We start from the raw sequence: 20,895 nt of genomic DNA, 5'->3' as shown, positions 1-20,895 counted from the left end.
GTGAGTCTTCTGATCAGAGGGTTCGGGTTCTGATCCAGTTCTTGGCAGAAGTTCTTACTCAGCTTTGCTAGATGTTCATCCAACATCTCGATGTCCAGGTCTCTGTGAAGGTCTGCTATCCTTGTGAAGATTGGAGCTCCAGATGATATCCGCAGGGCCTTGTTCTGGACTATCTGAAGACTCTTCCGGTGTCGCTCATGGCAGGTCATCCATGCTGGTGAGGCATAAGTCAGGGTTGGTCTGATGATCGCCTTGTAGACGTTGATCTTTGTCCGGAGGGGCATGGACTTGCTCTTCAGGAGTGGGTACAGCGCTGCCATCTTTCCTGTTGCCTTCTGCTGAGTATTCTCGATGTGGCTTTCCCAGTTGAGTTTGCTGTCCAGGGTCACACCGAGGTAGCGGCTGCTGCTCTCCCATTTGATGGTCTCCCCGTTGAGGCTGATGTGTGGGTGCTCCTTGATCTTCTTTCTGGTGAACAGCGTTGCAGTTGTCTTGCTGGTGTTGAGTTCTATCCGCCAGTCGCTGTACCACTTTGCGATGGTATCCAATGAAGCTTGCAGGTTCTTCGCCACTTCCTTTTCGCTGAAAGACTGGGAGATTACTGCAACATCGTCTGCATACAGTGCCAGGTTCGTCTTGTGGAGATCTGTCGGGATGTCGTTGGTGAAGAGGTTGAACAGGAAGGGTCCGAGGTTCGATCCCTGTGGCACGCCTGCTCGGATGGGATGTGAAGAGGACATCTCAGACCGCATGGCGACATGGAAGGTGCGGCCTCCCAGGTAGCTTGCAATCGTCTTCACCAGGTAGTTCGGAAATCCCAGGCCAATCATCTTGTGCAGCAGTCCCTTGTGCCAGACTCGGTCGAATGCTTTGGCTACATCCAGGAAGACGATTCCTGTGGACTTCTTGATGTTGAATCCGTGGCTGATGGTGTCCACCACTCTCAGTAGCTGATGAGTCGTTGCATGCTCCTTTCGAAATCCAAACTGTTCCTTTGCTAGTAGATTTCTTTCGGAGGTGAAGTCGCTGAGTCGAGCGAGGAGGACCTTCTCCAGGAGCTTCGATAATCCAGAAAGCAGGCTGATGGGGCGGTAGTTTGCTGGATCCCTCAGTGGTTTGCCGGCCTTTGGAAAAACGATGACCCTTGCTTCTTTCCAGGAACTCGGGAAGTGCTGGAGCCTCATGCATGCATTGAAGATCTCTGTGAGATGTTCCATTGATGCTGGTGGGAGGTTCTTGATTGCCAGGTTGGTTATTCCGTCGCTCCCCGGTGCCTTGCCGTTCGCCAGCTTTTCTGCAAGTCCTGCTACCTCAGAGCTTGTGCACTCCTTGATGTCTTCTGCTCCCAGCCCGGTTCCGTGATCTGCGAGGTACTTCTCAACTGCTTCCTCCACTCCGTCTGAGAGCCTACTTACCTTGTTCGGGGTGAACGAAGCCTCCAGTGTCTCGGCAAGGACCTCTGCCTTGTCCTTGTTGCTGCATGCAAGGTGGGTTCGTCCCTGGATTGGTGGGCTTGGCTCCTTCTTCCCAGTCAGTCGACGAGTCATTCTCCACACCGAGTTGTCAGCCTCCTTCAGCTTGGCTGTTGCAGACTCCCACTTCTCTCCACGGTGCTGTCGGATCTGTTCCCGCAGGAGTCTTGCAAGCGTGTTGTACTTCTGCAGGAGATCAGGTGTGCGGAGCTTCTGCCACTGGCGTCGGGCGCGGTTCTTGTCGGCGATTGACTGTTGGATGCCTCTCGGTAGGTCGTAGATGGAACATCTGGTTGTCTTCTGCTTCGGAACACTGCTCTTGATTGCCTCCTGGACTGCTGTCGTGAAGTCTTCCACGGCCCTGTTGATATCATCCATGGTGCTCAGCGGGGTTGGAGTGACCATTCTGTTCAGCTCTTCTTTGAAGCGGCTCCAGTCAGCTCTTCTGAAGTTGTACTTCTCGGCCTGCTGGTAGGGTTCCATCTCATCTCCCACAGTGATTGCTACTGGATTGTGGTCCGAGGTCAGCTCCACCAGTGTTTCCAGCTCCACAGAGTGTTGCAGGTTCTTCAGTAGCTGGTGGGTCTTGCTGCCAGTGCCCCTCAGGCCCTCTCGCCTCGGATGCGGCGGGCCAGCTGGATGTCCTTGGGCATAATGGTCACTCTTTTGGCGTGAATGGCGCAGAGGTTGGTGTCCTCAAAGAGCCCCACCAAGTAGGACTCGCTGGCCTCCTGCAGGGCCATGACGGCGGAGCTCTGGAAACGCAGGTCGGTCTTGAAATCCTGTGCGATCTCCCGCACAAGGCGCTGGAAGGGCAGTTTGCGGATGAGCAGCTCGGTAGATTTCTGGTAGCGCCGTATCTCCCGGAGGGCCACGGTGCCCGGCCGGTAGCGGTGAGGTTTCTTGACACCGCCAGTGGCTGGTGCGCTCTTGCGGGCAGCTTTGGTGGCCAGCTGCTTGCGAGGTGCCTTGCCTCCGGTGGACTTGCGGGCGGTCTGCTTGGTACGGGCCATGGTAACCTTGTGCGACTTACTTCCGAAGTACAACGGTCTGTCTGTGACGGCTTCAGAGAGCGCGCGGGCTGATGAAGACCCAGCTCCACTCCGATTGGCTGGGACAATAGCAGGAAACAGGTTTGAAAAAGCCCGCCAAACTCTGTGACGAGCCCGAGGCAGAACGTCGGCCCGTTGAAGGGCTGGCAGGCATCTACGTGCACAGGCACGCGCGGAACAGGAGGGCTATGATTGGACAGCCAGTCTGAGGTTTGCCAGCTATTCATTGATTCCTGTTATGATTGACAGCACGCACGCACGCTCGTGTCTCTCACTTTTCTTTCTTTCTCTCTTGGGCTGAGGGGGATTTATTCATTTTATTCAGGTGGCCATTTTGTATGGCACGATAAGGGGCGGCGTGGGGTCACCTCAGAGTACGAGTCTGTGAAGCACCCAGCCTGGCAAGCAAGTGCAGAAAAGAAAGCGGACCGCGCCCCGGAAAGTTATAAAAGGAGACTCCATAGAAGTAGGTGGTTGTGGGAAAAGTTAAGAGTGGTTCTAACGAGCAACCACCTTCTCTTGACTCCCCCATCTGACACCTGATGGCAAGGCTCTCGCGTTTCCCGGGTCCATGAGTGGGAAAGCCACCCAGTTCTGTTTTTTGTTTGGAATTCTGGCACTGGTAGTGTTTCTGCATTTGAAACAGGGAAGACAAATCGACAAGACCCGCAATCCAGAGGGGGGTTAAGACAGGACTGGATGGCCTCCCCACGCGTTGGCCACTGGACATTTGAGAGTTCTGCTCATGCACTGCTTACGTCTCTCTGGCTCTCGCATATGCTCTCTCTACACTCTCTGGGCAGGCAGGATACACAACCTCTCCTTTGCCATCATAGCGATCTGAGAAACACACGTGCAGCTGCCCCCAGTCAGAGGGCCGACCAACTGCCGCATAGCGACCTTCTACAGCCATCCTCAGAGGAATGCACCAACACAGATACCCAACGGAGCGCTTTGCCCAGGGATGCAACAGTGCAGATGCGTAACTGAGTGCTTTTCAGGGGTAAAAACGGAACAGATATACAGCAGGGAGTAGGATACGGAGGGGCACCGCCATACAGGGTGGCTGGGTGGAGAGAGGCAGGTGTCGTCTAGCGAGCCAGGTGGTGCGGCGTGATTGGCCTAGGTATTGAGGGGGAGAGCGACTCCTTGAAGAGGTGCGTCTTGAGTTCTTTTCTGAATTGTGGGAGCGTGTGGGGCAAGTCTGATGCCGACGGGGAGGAGGTTCCCTGGTCTCGGGGCGTAGGCAGAGAAGGCTTGTTGTCTGGTCCTTTCCTTTTTGCAGTGGCGGATTTAAAGACTGCTCGTGTCCCAGGCTTCTGGTGGTGCGTTGTCTGCTGGAGATGCTGGGTTTCTCTGCAAGGTAGCTGGGTGACTTGAGGGCGTGACTGCCTTATAGATGATGCGGCAAGACTTGAAGGTGATTTGTGGGTGCAGTGTGAGCCAGTGAAGGTCGATGAGGGGAGGGGTGACGGGGTACCTGCGTAGAGCCTTGAGAAAGCGTGTGGCTGCATGTAGGACACTTCTCTGGGGCTCAAGGGAAGACGACGGGCGGCCTTTCCGAGGAGGGCGTTGCCCCCATCCAGGTGGGATAGGACCAGTGCTTGTACGGTGGATCTAAAGCTGTCCGGAGGGATATTGTTGGCATGCGAAATGACTCCTGCCCTATAACCTACCATCCTGCCTAGACCTACCCTGCAACCCACCATTAACGACGACCAAGGATCAGAAAAATGAGCTCGATGTGACCACATTGGTGCGAGATAGCTCCTGCCCAATATCCAATTATCCTGCAACCAACCATAAACCGCAACCAGTGAAACCGGGCCCCTGAGATGCAGTCTGCTGAGCCTAAGATTAATGGCCCTCTGCCCGAGCACACATATCTTACCCGGCTACTAGCTGTGCATCTGCCTCTGAGGGCAGCTACCGCGAAACACGACAATGTAACCCTGGAACAGTGGGCTCGTAAGAACAAAACATCCACTCCAGACGCTCACCTCTCCTATCACTATGCTCACGCTCTACTTTACACCAACACAAAATAGAGCGCAGCTATAGCCCGCGATCAATTTCGGCCTAGCTGCTCACATATACGTACTATAGCCCATGAACGCCTCAGCATCCTGCTAGAACGCAGCTATAGCCCACGAAAAGAAATCGGCCTAGCTGCACACATAAGCGTCCTACACAGGCCTCATGCCGCAGTCTCGAGAGACCAACCCCCAAACTGCACACATTCAACTGATCTCTCAATACCACCGCACCAAATGTTAGGATGCAGCTACCATCAAGCAATCGCATCAGCTGCTCCCATATTGAATGCACCCAAGCACCCTACTCTCTCGACTGACCTTTACTACGGTCTCCAAGGGGGGCGTTCAACCCACAAGCGCTTTGAGATCATACCAATGATATATAGAGCGCTATGTAAATGCCAAATAACAATGTATGATGTTGGCCTGACTGACCCGATGGCTGGAGGGAGAGAAATGGCAGCTGGGCCGGCCACTCCCGAGGAGAGGCCAGTAGTGAGTGGAGCAAATGCCATGCTCCTGGCTGTCTCAGGGAGCCTAGGCAGAGAGAGAGAGAGAGAGAGAGAGAGAGAGAGAGAGAGAAGCAACAGGCTCTGCTCCTGGGCCTCTCAGGGCCCATCAGAGAGTGGCGACCGCACTCAGCAGCGGGTGGGGCAAGGAATACGCTCCGGCCTGGCCCCTAGGCCCCGAACGGCCAGGTTCTATAGGCAGGAAAACAGGGCTGACCTACAGGCACTTGTAACTCAGAGTGTGCTGTGACCCCTGGCTTCTCGGGTAACAGTGCACCGGGCGACGCGAGAGTTCTCGAGGCCTGCTCAGAGGCTTATGGGGATGGCTAGAGGGGTGTGTGTGTGCCCCCCGCTTGGTCTGCAGCTGGGTACTTCTGGGAGTTATCAGCATAATCCCGCCTTTCCCAGCCAACTCTACCTAGGCCGCAGTACCTTCTGCCGTTACAAGAGGGCATCGGGGAGCTCAGTGCTTTGGCATGAGTGCCTGAGTCTGGTTACCAGAAGGGAAGAGAGATGTGGGGGGGGGGGCAGGGAGGGAGGGGGCTTCCCATCTGCAAGGGGGTATGTATTCTCATGTAGGTAGACTTTGACGCGAAGTAAAGAGCTATCAAGTGGAATTCCTAAAGTGGACTTGGTTTCTTTTGGCGCATTGCCCCATTTACATTTAAATGGGCGCACACACAACGGGGCTGTTGGTATTTTGGCCCACGGGACCTCGAGTGCCACTGCCGCACAGGTCCACCGCACTGGCGGGGAAGCAGAGGGGTGGGCTGGGTTCAGCCTTCCAAGAAAGCGCGGTTCCATGTGATAATATGCCTGCAAAAATGTCGCCATGCAAGAATTGCGCAGTTTTTTTTTGCGGCGATCTTACCCCACGGAACCTGTGGGGGACAGCCCCTGCAACCCCCATATTTTTTTATACCATAAATAATGTCGCCTATGCTGGGGATAATATTAGCCCAATACCGAATGCGCAGCGCAAATGAGCAGCTCTGTCATTGACGGTGTGGGCGGCTCTTAAAAGAGCCTTTGGGTTTGTGCGTCGGTGCTGTGGTAGGTGTTCCTCAACCCCCGAATCCATAGAGAGTGCGTCCCTGGCGCTTCAGGGCATAGACCACATCCATGGCAGTGACCGTCTTCCTCTTGGCGTGCTCAGTGTAGGTGACGGCGTCCCGGATCACGTTTTCCAGGAAGACCTTGAGCACACCGCGGGTCTCCTCGTAGATGAGGCCGGAGATGCACTTGACTCCGCCACGGCGGGCCAGGCGGCGGATGGCGGGCTTGGTAATGCCCTGGATGTTGTCTCGGAGCACTTTCCTGTGCCTCTTGGCGCCGCCCTTGCCGAGACCTTTCCCTCCTTTGCCGCGACCAGACATGTCCGCTTCTGCTGCTGCTGCTGCTCTGCTCGTCACAAGGGAGCTGGGGCTGTGTGTGTGGTGGCCGACGGGAATCGGCTGCTTATATGGACAGAGGGCGGGCCATGGGGGTGGAGGGCGGGGATCGCGCGGCAGCCGTCCGCTCCAGTGTGCACATGCGCAGCATTTCAAAATCAAAATGCCCGCGCTTTCCAGCCGTTACACCGGCTGGCCTTTGTTCTCTCCGAACTCGGTAAAGCAGGAAGGCGCTTGATTGTCAGCCCTTTAATGTAGAAACGTAGCTGCGCTTCTGAGAGAGGGCGCGCACGAACACACACACACCACCCCTTCCTCCAATTAAGCCCTGTGTACTCACTCCCACCCTTTCCAGCTGTGCCTCACAGTCCGGTGTGCCGCATTCGCGCCCTACTTTGCCCATGCACCCAGAAAGCTGCATGGGTATCGGGAGCATGCGATCAGCCCAAAGGGGTTTTGCACATACTCTGTTGTAGTGTAGAGAAGTGGTGGCGCTGCTGTCAAGGTACTGAGCTCTTTGTCTGAGTGTGTGAGCGGCTCTTACAAGAGCCTTTGTGTTTTTTGTTTTGTTTTTGGGAGAGTGTGTACCTTGGGCTTGTTACTTGCTGGCTTTGCCCCCTGCCTTGTGGCCCTCGGTCTTCTTGGGCAGCAGCACGGCCTGGATGTTGGGCAGGACACCGCCCTGGGCAATGGTGACCTTGCCCAGCAGCTTGTTGAGCTCCTCGTCGTTGCGGATGGCGAGCTGCAGGTGTCTGGGGATGATGCGGGTCTTCTTGTTGTCCCGGGCGGCGTTGCCGGCCAGCTCCAGGATCTCAGCAGTCAGGTACTCGAGCACGGCAGCCATGTACACCGGGGCTCCGGCTCCCACGCGCTCACCGTAGTTCCCCTTCCGCAGCAGCCTGTGCACACGGCCTACTGGGAACTGCAAGCCTGCCCGGGAGGAGCGAGTCTTTGCCTTAGCACGGGCCTTTTGGCTTAATGCACAAAAACCCAGACTCGTTTAGAAGTGGAAAAGGTCGCTTTAATGTGACAGGCCAAAGCTTACAATCAAACGCTTAACTGGCTCCATGGCCTAACAAACTAAAGGAATATATTAACCACCCCTTAAATAAATTAAACATTTTCATTTTCCCCCAACAATTAAATAATTAAATAACCCAATTCCTCCCTAATGATCCCTTGGATCCTACCGTCTCCTTGCCCCTTTTCCAGGCGTCCCGCTTTCTCCCAGGGGCCATGCCCCTCCAGGCTCAATACCTGTTCCCCCGGGGTGACCTGCTTGTGCAAACAGCGCCACCCCATCCTTTCCCGTGTCATTCCCCCATTGTGCTTCCCTCCCCCCACATCAAAAGGGGCCATGCCCCCGGCGCCCGGACCCACTTCAACACCCTTCAAACTCCCCTCTACACCAAACTCCCCCTTCCTATGACCTGCAGCCAGCCTGACCTGCCACATCAGCAACATATATTACACACACTTTCACAATGCCCTGACCTGTCACACAAAACCACCAACCCTACCTTCTCAACAGACCCCAGAACTCATGAACCTGCCATGTCATCTAAAGAACCCCCTGCATAATCCCATAAACAATGGCCCCCCCCATATTACCTAACCAGACACTACCCTAACGAAACTGAAAGGGGTGGGAGGGCGGGACAATCATCAAGTCCTAACCGTCGCCTGCCCCCCGAACCTTCCCCGAGCCCTTAAATACCCCCCCAGGCGGCGCTCTGCCCCACGGCCACTCGCTGGCCATGTGCATCGCCAAAAAACTCCCCGGGGGGAAACGCTTCGCGTTCCCCCCGGGGCCCCCCTTTTGGCTTAATGCACAAAAACCCAGACTCGTTTAGAAGTGGAAAAGGTCGCTTTAATGTGACAGGCCAAAGCTTACAATCAAACGCTTAACTGGCTCCATGGCCTAACAAACTAAAGGAATATATTAACCACCCCTTAAATAAATTAAACATTTTCATTTTCCCCCAACAATTAAATAATTAAATAACCCAATTCCTCCCTAATGATCCCTTGGATCCTACCGTCTCCTTGCCCCTTTTCCAGGCGTCCCGCTTTCTCCCAGGGGCCATGCCCCTCCAGGCTCAATACCTGTTCCCCCGGGGTGACCTGCTTGTGCAAACAGCGCCACCCCATCCTTTCCCGTGTCATTCCCCCATTGTGCTTCCCTCCCCCCACATCAAAAGGGGCCATGCCCCCGGCACCAGAAAAACCCTCCCCAGAGGAGTTCTTTCTGCCCCAACCCACCCCCCCCACTTTTCTACCTCAAACTTTTTACCCAATCTCTCATCCAAGCACCAAATTCCGCCAGGTAGTGATTATTCCCCTACACGGACAAGTGTACCCCAACCTCTCTAAAGATAAGGAGACCCTCAACGTTATTTCTTTCTGGTCCATGACCTGCACTGCCACCGAGGCACAACATTGTACCCATTCCCTTATTATCCCCTTCCTGGCCCGTTCCATTGCTCCCCCCTTTTCATTCCCCTCCACACTCATTGCGGCAACAACTTAGTCCATACCACCACTGCTTGAGGCCACATTTCCCGCACCCCCCCTACGTCCCTCTTCATTTTCCTTAGCAGAGCCAACCCCTAATCTCTCACCAGGTCATTCTCCCCTGCATGCATAATCACCACCTCTGGAACCCCAAGCGTTCCCTCGTCCCTGCCAATATAGGAAGCAGCTGATCCCACCGCAGGCCCCCCAACCCGTGCCGTCTCACCACCACTTCCTTGAAACTGCACCCCTGTTACCTTCCAAAAACCCCTCTCTCCACTTCCTTCCCAGTCCACTTAACAATTGAATGGCAACAAATCAAAACATGCGCCAACTCCCCTTCCTTTCGCGCAGCATCTGAAAAAGAAAATACAAAATCACTGACAAGTCAAAAAATTATTTCAACAACAGTTGGCCCACAAAAACCTAACCACCTTTTCAACACCCCCATTATCAAAACTCCCTGCCGTACCCCTTGCATTTCCCAGACCTTCAACGTCCCACTCTTCTCACCTTGTCTTCTGAAAAAACCCCGCCCGGTACCCTCAGATGCTGCGCCCCTCCTAAAGTAATGAGTCCCAAAATCCTCTTCCTTTTCTCCCACTGCCACCAACTCCTTCCGCAATACCCTTAGCACCTGGAACTGGGCATAAGACCTTGCTCCCACGACCCAGCCGAACCCAAGAGCCCCTTCCCTTCATAACCGTCTTAGACCTTAAATCTTGATGTCCAACCTTCTTCTGTAATTTGAACATCTTCCAATTGCAGTCACCCTACCCCCCCTTTTTCCCCCTCGACCAACTCAGAAGCCCTGAAAGCCCCCACACAATAACCACGTAAAACAGGTCGCAAACAGCTCCCCTACAAGCAATAAACCATTTGTTCCACTTGTTATGTCCAGTTTTATTCCCTTACATTCCTGCCTTGTCCTACCTGCACCGGGGGCCCCCGTGCACCCCCGTCCCTGCAGGCCCTTTATATTATTACTCCTCTCGCCATTGCACCAGGGGCCAAACCTGCACCCCTGTCCATGCAATCCCTTCCATCTAACTCTTTAAGCTCCTCTCATCCCTTACCACCTTTTTCCCGCCTGCACCAGGGGCCCTAATGCACCCCCGTCCATGCAGGCCCCTTTTTGCTTTACCCCTCTTCACCGCTGCACCAGGGGCCAAACCTGCGCCCCCGTCCATGCAGTTCCTTCATATCACCATCTTCAAGCTACTTGCGTCCATTACCACCTTTTTCCCACCTGCACCAGGGGGCCTAGTGCACCCCTGTCCATGCAGGCCCCCTTTTTTCCTTTATTCCTCTCCACCGCTGCACCAGGGGCCAAACCTGCGCCCCCGTCCATGCAGACCATTACACATACATTCTTCTTCCGGCACCTCGCTTCTCTGTTTCACTTTTTTTTTTTGTTTTTTTTTTTTTTTTTTTAATTTTAGCTGCACCAGGGGCCTTAGTGCACCCCCGTCCATGCAGACCCATCTCCCCACTTCCCCCTGCTGCACCAGAGGCGCTCCCGCACCTCCGTCCATGCAGCCAGAAACCTACTCACCTTGTCGTGCGGCAAGCGTGAGGGCTTCACCACCGTCGTCCCTGCCTTCCCCACGACAGCTACCTCTCCCTTAACAAATTCCCACCGATACCTCCCCCCTGGGCCCTCCCCTACCTACGCATCTTCCTCCTCACCTTTTTCCCGTCCCATTCAATTTGCTCCCAACAAACCTTTCATCAAACCTTGTGCCCCCCACCTCCTCTACGATAAACTGAGCCCGACCTACCAGCACACCCCAATTTTTTCTGGCATGCGGTCCTTCCCCCCCACTTCCTTACCCCGCTCCTCGCCCTGACCCACTGTCCCCTGCCTGAAAACAATCTGTAACCGGATGCCAACCCGCACACCTGCTGCACTCGCGTTTAAATTTGCACCTCCACCGAATGCAGCTTTCTTTATTGAACTCCCGAAATGCTGTTGAGGTCTGTCCTCCGCCTCCTCCCCCCGCCCCCTCATGGGCGGGGCGACCCAGAAAGGGCCGGTAAGGCACAGGCAGCCCACTTGCTGTGTGTAATGTTGGGGCAGGCCCCGTTGGAGCCATCCATTGCAGCCAAAGATCCATGTCTCTCTCACCCCCCCAGACCGCCTAACTATCCACCGCCCTTCTCGCTCTCAATTCCTCATCATAGCGTACCCAACCAAAAACTCCCCACTCGTGAAAAACCTTCCTAATTATGTCCATATATTTAAGCAGGGACGCACCACTCCGTAAATTTTTTACAGCACACACTGGCATAAATAATAAACGCCGATGTCCAATTCTCGATGGTCACCGGGACCCTTGGGCGTGAAGCCAGTTCCCTCTCTACCTCCTCAGACCCCTCTTTTGCTCTCACTTCCCTATGGAGCAATTTAAAGACATCCACCAATTCCCCTGCCTGAATCTTTTCCCTGGTCGCTGCCCTCAAGTGCGTCCCCAATGGTTTTGTTATCCCCATGTATGGCCCTTTGTCCCCCTTTCTTTTCGCTTCACACTCCTTATCCTTTCCAGCTTGCACTTCGAGCACCAATGGCTCCCTCACCTTGTCCGTTTGGACCTCCACCGAGCAAATGCTCTTTCCAACCCCTTCAGCTTCAATGGCCTGCACACCAACTTCTTTCCTTACACCTTGAAAACCAGCCCGTTCCTCCCCCGTCCACCTACTTGTAACCCCTCTCTGCCATGCAGATGACCATTCCCTTTCCCGCTCACCTCTTTCCACACCTGCCGCCCGTAGTCTGGCGTCCACACCGATACTCCTCCTCTCCTTCCATAGAGGGCTCCTACCCTTAAATAGCATTGCAGATGTGAGCTCATGCCCAGTTTGAGTTGATGATCTTCATGCGAGCCCGGGGCGTCCGCCCCGCCACCCCTTTGACGTCTTCTCGGCGGGGTTGTGGGAAACCCTTGCCTGGTCCTCTTCTCTCGGGCGAGGCGTTCCGACCTCCACCCTGGAATCCTCATTGCTAGGGGCTGTACTGCACCCTCTAGGCTTTCCTTGCGCTGACCGAGGAGGGGCCGTTGTAAAACTCTCTACCTCCCCCTGACCAGCGGGGGCTGCACAGCGCCCTCCGCCCTCACTCCTCGTACCCGGGGGGGCCGTTCCGCGCCCCCTTTCAACCTCCTCAAATTGATGGGGACCTCGCCCTCCTTCTCCCACCTGCACTCTTCCGCAGGTTTTTGCCCCCTTTTCCCTCTGTCCAGATTGCCCCACTCTGCGCCCCATCACCCCCACCGACATGACTCTCCTGCCACCCGCCGCTGCCCTACGCTGCGGCCTGCCCCCCCCCCACCTCCCCTTCTCCCGAAACCTCCACTACCTCCCCTTCAAGCTGGGCCTTAGATGCCCTGTTAATAATTTCTAGGGCCTCCCTCAGCACCCTGGCATCCACCCTGCCCTTCTTACTAGCTCCCTGTCCCACCATATTGCCCAGATAAAATGACCGTGCACTCAATAATCCCTTTAATCTTACACCTAGCCACTACACCCCCGAGCCAGCCCTTTCCGTGGGCACTTACCCAGTGCAAGGAAAAAACCCCGAAAGGGGAACTAAGCTAAGAAAATAAGGTATCCCAGAATATTAATTAACCTAATTCCACATAATAATACCCCAAAGATACCATTGTATGCTCTATTTCGCTATTATTCTTATATACTTTATTTTTTATTTTTTTTTTTTTTTTATTTTAACCTCTTTAAACTAACCTTTGCCCAGACAAAACGTCCTCCTTATTTTCCGACAAATGCCACCCAAAGAAACAAACCCAAAAAACCAGGAGCCACAGCACAACCTTGAAACACTTGTGTATAGGAGCGTTTCAAATGCCATATCATATCCCTACTGCTGAGAAAAAACCCCTACCCAAACCCCCCTCCCTTCTCGCCTGCTGTGTGTTTCGTTTTTTTTTTTTTTTTTTTTTTTTACTGGGCCCCACCGTGCCCTTCCACTTCAGCAGCCTGCCCCCTGGTGGCTCACTCGCCGCACCGCAGGGCCTAGCAGCCCACTACATGAAAGGGAGAGCGGCCCCTTTAAGAGGACCGCTCTGCCCCCTCACTTCAGAAGCCAGCACCGCGCGCGAGTACCAGGGAAGCCCAGCACGCAACGGCTCCAACAAACAGACCCCCCAGCCGACCCATTGCCCCCTAACGCCCCCCAAATGAAGCGGGGACGGCACCGGGTCATAAAAACCCCCCGCGACCACGCTAAAACCAACGAGGGATGCACCTCACAGCGGCGCTCCTGCTCCCTCCCCGGCAACCCGAATCCGCGGCCCCAGCTGGCGCGACCCGCCCTCCCTGATCCAAAGCCACTGACGGCTGCTCCGGTAAGCAGGGGGGGGGAAGGGGTGGGGGTACCTTATGTACAATACCCCCCTAACATGCGGAGTCCGCAATCACCACCCCTTTCTTTGTTTTTTTTTTTTTTTTTTTTTTTAATAAACGCCCGCCGACACACCTACACCCTCCCCTACTAAACCTATCCCCGCCACCAAAACCCCTACTAATCCCCTACCTCCTCCTCACCGCGACCCTAGGCCCAGCTACAGGGAAGGCTCGGGAGCAGGCGACAGGACAATCATCAAGTCCTAACCGTCGCCTGCCCCCCGAACCTTCCCCGAGCCCTTAAATACCCCCCCAGGCGGCGCTCTGCCCCACGGCCACTCGCTGGCCATGTGCATCGCCAAAAAACTCCCCGGGGGGAAACGCTTCGCGTTCCCCCGGGGCCCCCCTTCCCTCCTTGCTTTCCTCGTCCAGACATGATGCGTTGCTCGTTCAACGTTCAAAACGAAAGTAATGAGCCTGGGAGGGCCGGCATATAAAGACACGGTGGAGCTCTCTCATTGGACGAAACCTAGGCTCTGTGTGAACATCCATTGGAGGGGGAGACTACTCCTGCCAACCAACCAATCAGAGCTCTGTGCCGGGCACACAGACACGGAAGAGCTGCAGAACCAAAGGGGCCAATGGCGAGCAGGGACTGGCAGCAGCTGATTAAGCACAGGCAGCCTACAAAAGAGAGGGGAGGGGTGCGGTTATTTACTCATTTCTTCCGCTCCTCACAGCGTGATCGTTCGCGGCAGACAATGCCTGAGCCAGCCAAGTCCGCCCCAGCGCCCAAGAAGGGCTCCAAGAAAGCGCTCTCCAAGCCGCCCAAGAAGGACGGGAAGAAGCGCAAGAGGTGCAGGAAGGAAAGCTATGCCATTTACATCTACAAGGTGATGAAGCAGGTGCACCCTGACACCGGCATCTCTTCCAAGGCCATGGGCATCATGAACTCGTTTGTCAATGACATCTTCGAGCGCATCTCCGGGGAAGCCTCCCGCCTGTGCCACTACAACAAACACAGGACCATCACCTCCAGGGAGATCCAGACCGCAGTGCGACTCCTGCTGCCAGGCGAGCTGGCCAAGCACGCTGTGTCCGAGGGCACCAAGGCCGTCACCAAGTACACCAGTGCCAAGTGAGGCCACAGTTCCCAGCAGCAAAAAACCCAAAGGCTCTTTTAAGAGCCGCTCACCACCTCCACTCAAGAGCTCGCATGCTTTGCCTAGCAAGCCCCGCTTTATTCCATCCCCGGAAGACATAAGGGCAATGGTCTCAAATAGGGACTTCGGCGTAAGCAAATTAATGCTCTGCGCTGCGGCAGGAGTCACGCTCCCTACTTGACACATTCGCTGGGCTGGGAGGGAAAGCTCTGGGGACAGAGCGCAATGTGCAGGACAGGCACTGCCAGGGAAGCGCTCGCAGCAGACCCCTCTGTCCCCGAGCTCGACAGGGAGCCAGTACCGCACCGTTCGGTTTGCGGGTGGCGGCGGGCGGAGAACCGGCCGTTAGCGCACAACGCTTAGAAGTGGTTGTGATCCAGCATCAAGGCAGGCGCTATAGAAACCGTGATGTGTAGGGGGGGGGGGCGTCTTCAGGTTCAGAGATCTCTGTGGGGAGGTGGGGGGGCCGGCCTCGGGTTAAGAGATGGCTGTGCTCCGGCTAAGAGGCACAAGCCATCGCATCTAATCCGACCGCCACAAGAGCACAAATTGAAAGCAATATGAAGGTGAGGCAAAGCTGGTCGCCAAAGCGCCCTGACATGCATTTTGGGGGCTCGCAGCGGTGGGGTGTGGCGGGTTGCGTTGACTTGGACGCCAGCCGCAGGGCGTTTCATTCAACACATGCCAAGACAGGCAGTGGCAACTGGAGCGTTGGCATGTTTGCCTTGGGTTTGAGAGACAACCTAGCTCCCTGTGCAGTGAAGAGAGGCGCCTCGAGAGGCAGAGTTGAGCAGCTCTTGTGTGTGACAATGTGTCGGCTCTTAAAAGAGCCTTTGTGGTGGTGGGTCTTGCTGCCAGTGCCCCTCAGGCCCTCTCGCCTCGGATGCGGCGGGCCAGCTGGATGTCCTTGGGCATAATGGTCACTCTTTTGGCGTGAATGGCGCAGAGGTTGGTGTCCTCAAAGAGCCCCACCAAGTAGGACTCGCTGGCCTCCTGCAGGGCCATGACGGCGGAGCTCTGGAAACGCAGGTCGGTCTTGAAATCCTGTGCGATCTCCCGCACAAGGCGCTGGAAGGGCAGTTTGCGGATGAGCAGCTCGGTAGATTTCTGGTAGCGCCGTATCTCCCGGAGGGCCACGGTGCCCGGCCGGTAGCGGTGAGGTTTCTTGACACCGCCAGTGGCTGGTGCGCTCTTGCGGGCAGCTTTGGTGGCCAGCTGCTTGCGAGGTGCCTTGCCTCCGGTGGACTTGCGGGCGGTCTGCTTGGTACGGGCCATGGTAACCTTGTGCGACTTACACTCCGAAGTACAACGGTCTGTCTGTGACGGCTTCAGAGAGCGCGCGGGCTGATGAAGACCCAGCTCCACTCCGATTGGCTGGGACAATAGCAGGAAACAGGTTTGAAAAAGCCCGCCAAACTCTGTGACGAGCCCGAGGCAGAACGTCGGCCCGTTGAAGGGCTGGCAGGCATCTACGTGCACAGGCACGCGCGGAACAGGAGGGCTATGATTGGACAGCCAGTCTGAGGTTTGCCAGCTATTCATTGATTCCTGTTATGATTGACAGCACGCACGCACGCACGCACGCTCGTGTCTCTCACTTTTCTTTCTTTCTCTCTTGGGCTGAGGGGGATTTATTCATTTTATTCAGGTGGCCATTTTGTATGGCACGATAAGGGGCGGCGTGGGGTCACCTCAGAGTACGAGTCTGTGAAGCACCCAGCCTGGCAAGCAAGTGCAGAAAAGAAAGCGGACCGCGCCCCGGAAAGTTATAAAAGGAGACTCCATAGAAGTAGGTGGTTGTGGGAAAAGTTAAGAGTGGTTCTAACGAGCAACCACCTTCTCTTGACTCCCCCATCTGACACCTGATGGCAAGGCTCTCGCGTTTCCCGGGTCCATGAGTGGGAAAGCCACCCAGTTCTGTTTTTTGTTTGGAATTCTGGCACTGGTAGTGTTTCTGCATTTGAAACAGGGAAGACAAATCGACAAGACCCGCAATCCAGAGGGGGGTTAAGACAGGACTGGATGGCCTCCCCACGCGTTGGCCACTGGACATTTGAGAGTTCTGCTCATGCACTGCTTACGTCTCTCTGGCTCTCGCATATGCTCTCTCTACACTCTCTGGGCAGGCAGGATACACAACCTCTCCTTTGCCATCATAGCGATCTGAGAAACACACGTGCAGCTGCCCCCAGTCAGAGGGCCGACCAACTGCCGCATAGCGACCTTCTACAGCCATCCTCAGAGAAATGCACCAACACAGATACCCAACGGAGCGCTTTGCCCAGGGATGCAACAGTGCAGATGCGTAACTGAGTGCTTTTCAGGGGTAAAAACGGAACAGATATACAGCAGGGAGTAGGATACGGAGGGGCACCGCCATACAGGGTGGCTGGGTGGAGAGAGGCAGGTGTCGTCTAGCGAGCCAGGTGGTGCGGCGTGATTGGCCTAGGTATTGAGGGGGAGAGCGACTCCTTGAAGAGATGCGTCTTGAGTTCTTTTCTGAATTGTGGGAGCGTGTGGGGCAAGTCTGATGCCGACGGGGAGGAGGTTCCCTGGTCTCGGGGCGTAGGCAGAGAAGGCTTGTTGTCTGGTCCTTTCCTTTTTGCAGTGGCGGATTTAAAGACTGCTCGTGTCCCAGGCTTCTGGTGGTGCGTTGTCTGCTGGAGATGCTGGGTTTCTCTGCAAGGTAGCTGGGTGACTTGAGGGCGTGACTGCCTTATAGATGATGCGGCAAGACTTGAAGGTGATTTGTGGGTGCAGTGTGAGCCAGTGAAGGTCGATGAGGGGAGGGGTGACGGGGTACCTGCGTAGAGCCTTGAGAAAGCGTGTGGCTGCATGTAGGACACTTCTCTGGGGCTCAAGGGAAGACGACGGGCGGCCTTTCCGAGGAGGGCGTTGCCCCCATCCAGGTGGGATAGGACCAGTGCTTGTACGGTGGATCTAAAGCTGTCCGGAGGGATATTGTTGGCATGCGAAATGACTCCTGCCCTACAACCTACCATCCTGCCTAGACCTACCCTGCAACCCACCATTAACGACGACCAAGGATCAGAAAAATGAGCTCGATGTGACCACATTGGTGCGTGATAGCTCCTGCCCAATATCCAATTATCCTGTAACCAACCATAAACCGCAACCAGTGAAACCGGGCCCCTGAGATGCAGTCTGCTGAGCCTAAGATTAATGGCCCTCTGCCCGAGCACACATATCTTACCCGGCTACTAGCTGTGCATCTGCCTCTGAGGGCAGCTACCGCGAAACACGACAATGTAACCCTGGAACAGTGGGCTCGTAAGAACAAAACATCCACTCCAGACGCTCACCTCTCCTATCACTATGCTCACGCTCTACTTTACACCAACACAAAATAGAGCGCAGCTATAGCCCGCGATCAATTTCGGCCTAGCTGCTCACATACGTACTATAGCCCATGAACGCCTCAGCATCCTGCTAGAACGCAGCTATAGCCCACGAAAAGAAATCGGCCTAGCTGCACACATAAGCGTCCTACACAGGCCTCATGCCGCAGTCTCGAGAGACCAACCCCCAAACTGCACACATTCAACTGATCTCTCAATACCACCGCACCAAATGTTAGGATGCAGCTACCATCAAGCAATCGCATCAGCTGCTCCCATATTGAATGCACCCAAGCACCCTACTCTCTCGACTGACCTTTACTACGGTCTCCAAAGGGGGCGTTCAACCCACAAGCGCTTTGAGATCATACCAATGATATATAGAGCGCTATGTAAATGCCAAATAACAATGTATGATGTTGGCCTGACTGACCCGATGGCTGGAGGGAGAGAAATGGCAGCTGGGCCGGCCACTCCCGAGGAGAGGCCAGTAGTGAGTGGAGCAAATGCCATGCTCCTGGCTGTCTCAGGGAGCCTAGGCAGAGAGAGAGAGAGAGAGAGAGAGAAGCAAAAGGCTCTGCTCCTGGGCCTCTCAGGGCCCAGCAGAGAGTGGCGACCGCACTCAGCAGTGGGTGGAGCAAGGAATACGCTCCGGCCTGGCCCCTAGGCCCCGAACGGCCAGGTTCTATAGGCAGGAAAACAGGGCTGACCCACAGGCACTTGTAACTCAGAGTGTGCTGTGACCCCTGGCTTCTCGGATAACAGTGCACCGGGCGACGCGAGAGTTCTCGAGGCCTGCTCAGAGGCTTATGGGGATGGCTAGAGGGGTGTGTGTGTGCCCCCCGCTTGGTCTGCAGCTGGGTACTTCTGGGAGTTATCAGCATAATCCCGCCTTTCCCAGCCAACTCTACCTAGGCCGCAGTACCTTCTGCCGTTACAAGAGGGCATCGGGGAGCTCAGTGCTTTGGCATGAGTGCCTTAGTCTGGTTACCAGAAGGGAAGAGAGATGTGGGGGGGGGGGGGGCAGGGAGGGGGCTTCCCATCTGCAAGGGGGTATGTATTCTCATGTAGGTAGACTTTGACGCGAAGTAAAGAGCTATCAAGTGGAATTCCTAAAGTGGACTTGGTTTCTTTTGGCGCATTGCCCCATTTACATGTTGTCTCGGAGCACTTTCCTGTGCCTCTTGGCGCCGCCCTTGCCGAGACCTTTCCCTCCTTTGCCGCGACCAGACATGTCCGCTTCTGCTGCTGCTCTGCTCGTCACAAGGGAGCTGGGGCTGTGTGTGTGGTGGCCGACGGGAATCGGCTGCTTATATGGACAGAGGGCGGGCCATGGGGGTGGAGGGCGGGGATCGCGCGGCAGCCGTCCGCTCCAGTGTGCACATGCGCAGCATTTCAAAATCAAAATGCCCGCGCTTTCCAGCCGTTACACCGGCTGGCCTTTGTTCTCTCCGAACTCGGTAAAGCAGGAAGGCGCTTGATTGTCAGCCCTTTAATGTAGAAACGTAGCTGCGCTTCTGAGAGAGGGCGCGCACGAACACACACACACACCACCCCTTCCTCCAATTAAGCCCTGTGTACTCACTCCCACCCTTTCCAGCTGTGCCTCACAGTCCGGTGTGCCGCATTCGCGCCCTACTTTGCCCATGCACCCAGAAAGCTGCATGGGTATCGGGAGCATGCGATCAGCCCAAAGGGGTTTTGCACATACTCTGTTGTAGTGTAGAGAAGTGGTGGCGCTGCTGTCAAGGTACTGAGCTCTTTGTCTGAGTGTGTGAGCGGCTCTTACAAGAGCCTTTGTGTTTTTTGTTTTGTTTTTGGGAGAGTGTGTACCTTGGGCTTGTTACTTGCTGGCTTTGCCCCCTGCCTTGTGGCCCTCGGTCTTCTTGGGCAGCAGCACGGCCTGGATGTTGGGCAGGACACCGCCCTGGGCAATGGTGACCTTGCCCAGCAGCTTGTTGAGCTCCTCGTCGTTGCGGATGGCGAGCTGCAGGTGTCTGGGGATGATGCGGGTCTTCTTGTTGTCCCGGGCGGCGTTGCCGGCCAGCTCCAGGATCTCAGCAGTCAGGTACTCGAGCACGGCAGCCAGGTACACGGGGGCTCCGGCTATAACTCGACTCGGGGTGGAGCTCTAGCTGGTGATAACCAGATCTCAAGTCCAGTTTCGAGAAGACCTTCGCCCCCTGAAGTTCGCCAACAATGTCGTCTAGGGTGGGCGTAAGGTGGCGTTCTCTCTTGATGGCTACATTGGGTAGCCTCATATCCACACATATTCGTTCAGCGCCCGGCTGTTTGTGCTTTGGGGCCACCACAATTGGGGAGACCCACGGGGTAGGTCCTTCCACTCTTTCGATAATATCTAAGTCAGCCAATGACTGTAGCTCTTTTTCTACCTGAGCCCGCAGATGGAATGGGATGCGGCGGTGCTTTAGCGCTGTCGGCCTCACTGATCCATCGATGTGCAAACATATGGGGTCGGCTTTTAGTTTCCCTATGCCATCGAAGATCATCTCAAAGCGTTGCAGCAGGCGTTCCAGATCGGCATGATATACCGCTAACGTGAAGTGCACAATGTTCAGCGCTTCCGACACGGCACAACTTAGAAGGGAGTGTGGGCTTACGCTGGTGACGAAGAACCGTGCTTTGATTCTGTTCTGTCCATGAGATACTGGAGCCACGAACACTCCTTGGATGGGAAGGGGTGCATCTCCTCCAAATGCGTATATTCTTGCTGTGGACTCAGTCAAATTTGGCAGGCCTGGGAGTGCATTGTAGTGTTCGGTAGCCAACACACAGACAGATGCCCCGGTGTCTATGAGGACCGGAGTAGGGACTTCTCCGATGAGTACTGTACATTTTGGTTGTCGACTTTTGCCAGGGCTCTTGGCAATGCTGGAGATGAAGAAAATGTCCTCTTCTTCCTCTTCCTCTTCTGCGATGTTGAGGTCTTGCATACCCTGTTCGACAGCCGATACAACCCTCACTCTCTGAGCGTTGCTCCTGCCAGCTCTCTCTGGCCCCCTCGAGGCCGCTACTGGTG

General features: G+C 55.4%; 2 protein-coding genes across 2 annotated transcripts; both read right to left on the bottom strand.

Moving 5' to 3' along the window:
- Nucleotides 1–2,074: 2,074 nt before the first annotated feature.
- Nucleotides 2,075–2,495, bottom strand: LOC138579960 (histone H3). Its single transcript, XM_069650184.1, has one exon. It carries the CDS (start codon nucleotides 2,483–2,485, stop codon nucleotides 2,075–2,077), a length of 411 nt encoding a protein of 136 aa, XP_069506285.1. The 5' UTR covers nucleotides 2,486–2,495.
- Nucleotides 2,496–15,360: 12,865 nt separating this feature from the next.
- LOC138579958 (histone H3) lies at nucleotides 15,361–15,771 on the bottom strand. Its single transcript, XM_069650183.1, has one exon. The coding sequence runs from the start codon at nucleotides 15,769–15,771 to the stop codon at nucleotides 15,361–15,363; it is 411 nt and encodes a 136-aa protein (XP_069506284.1).
- Nucleotides 15,772–20,895: the final 5,124 nt, after the last annotated feature.

The sequence above is a fragment of the Ambystoma mexicanum genome, chromosome 3p, assembly GCF_040938575.1.
Source record: "Ambystoma mexicanum isolate Mex_15411 chromosome 3p, UKY_AmexF1_1, whole genome shotgun sequence".
NCBI lineage: Eukaryota > Metazoa > Chordata > Amphibia > Caudata > Ambystomatidae > Ambystoma > Ambystoma mexicanum.
This window is presented reverse-complemented; position numbering and strand designations above follow the sequence as displayed.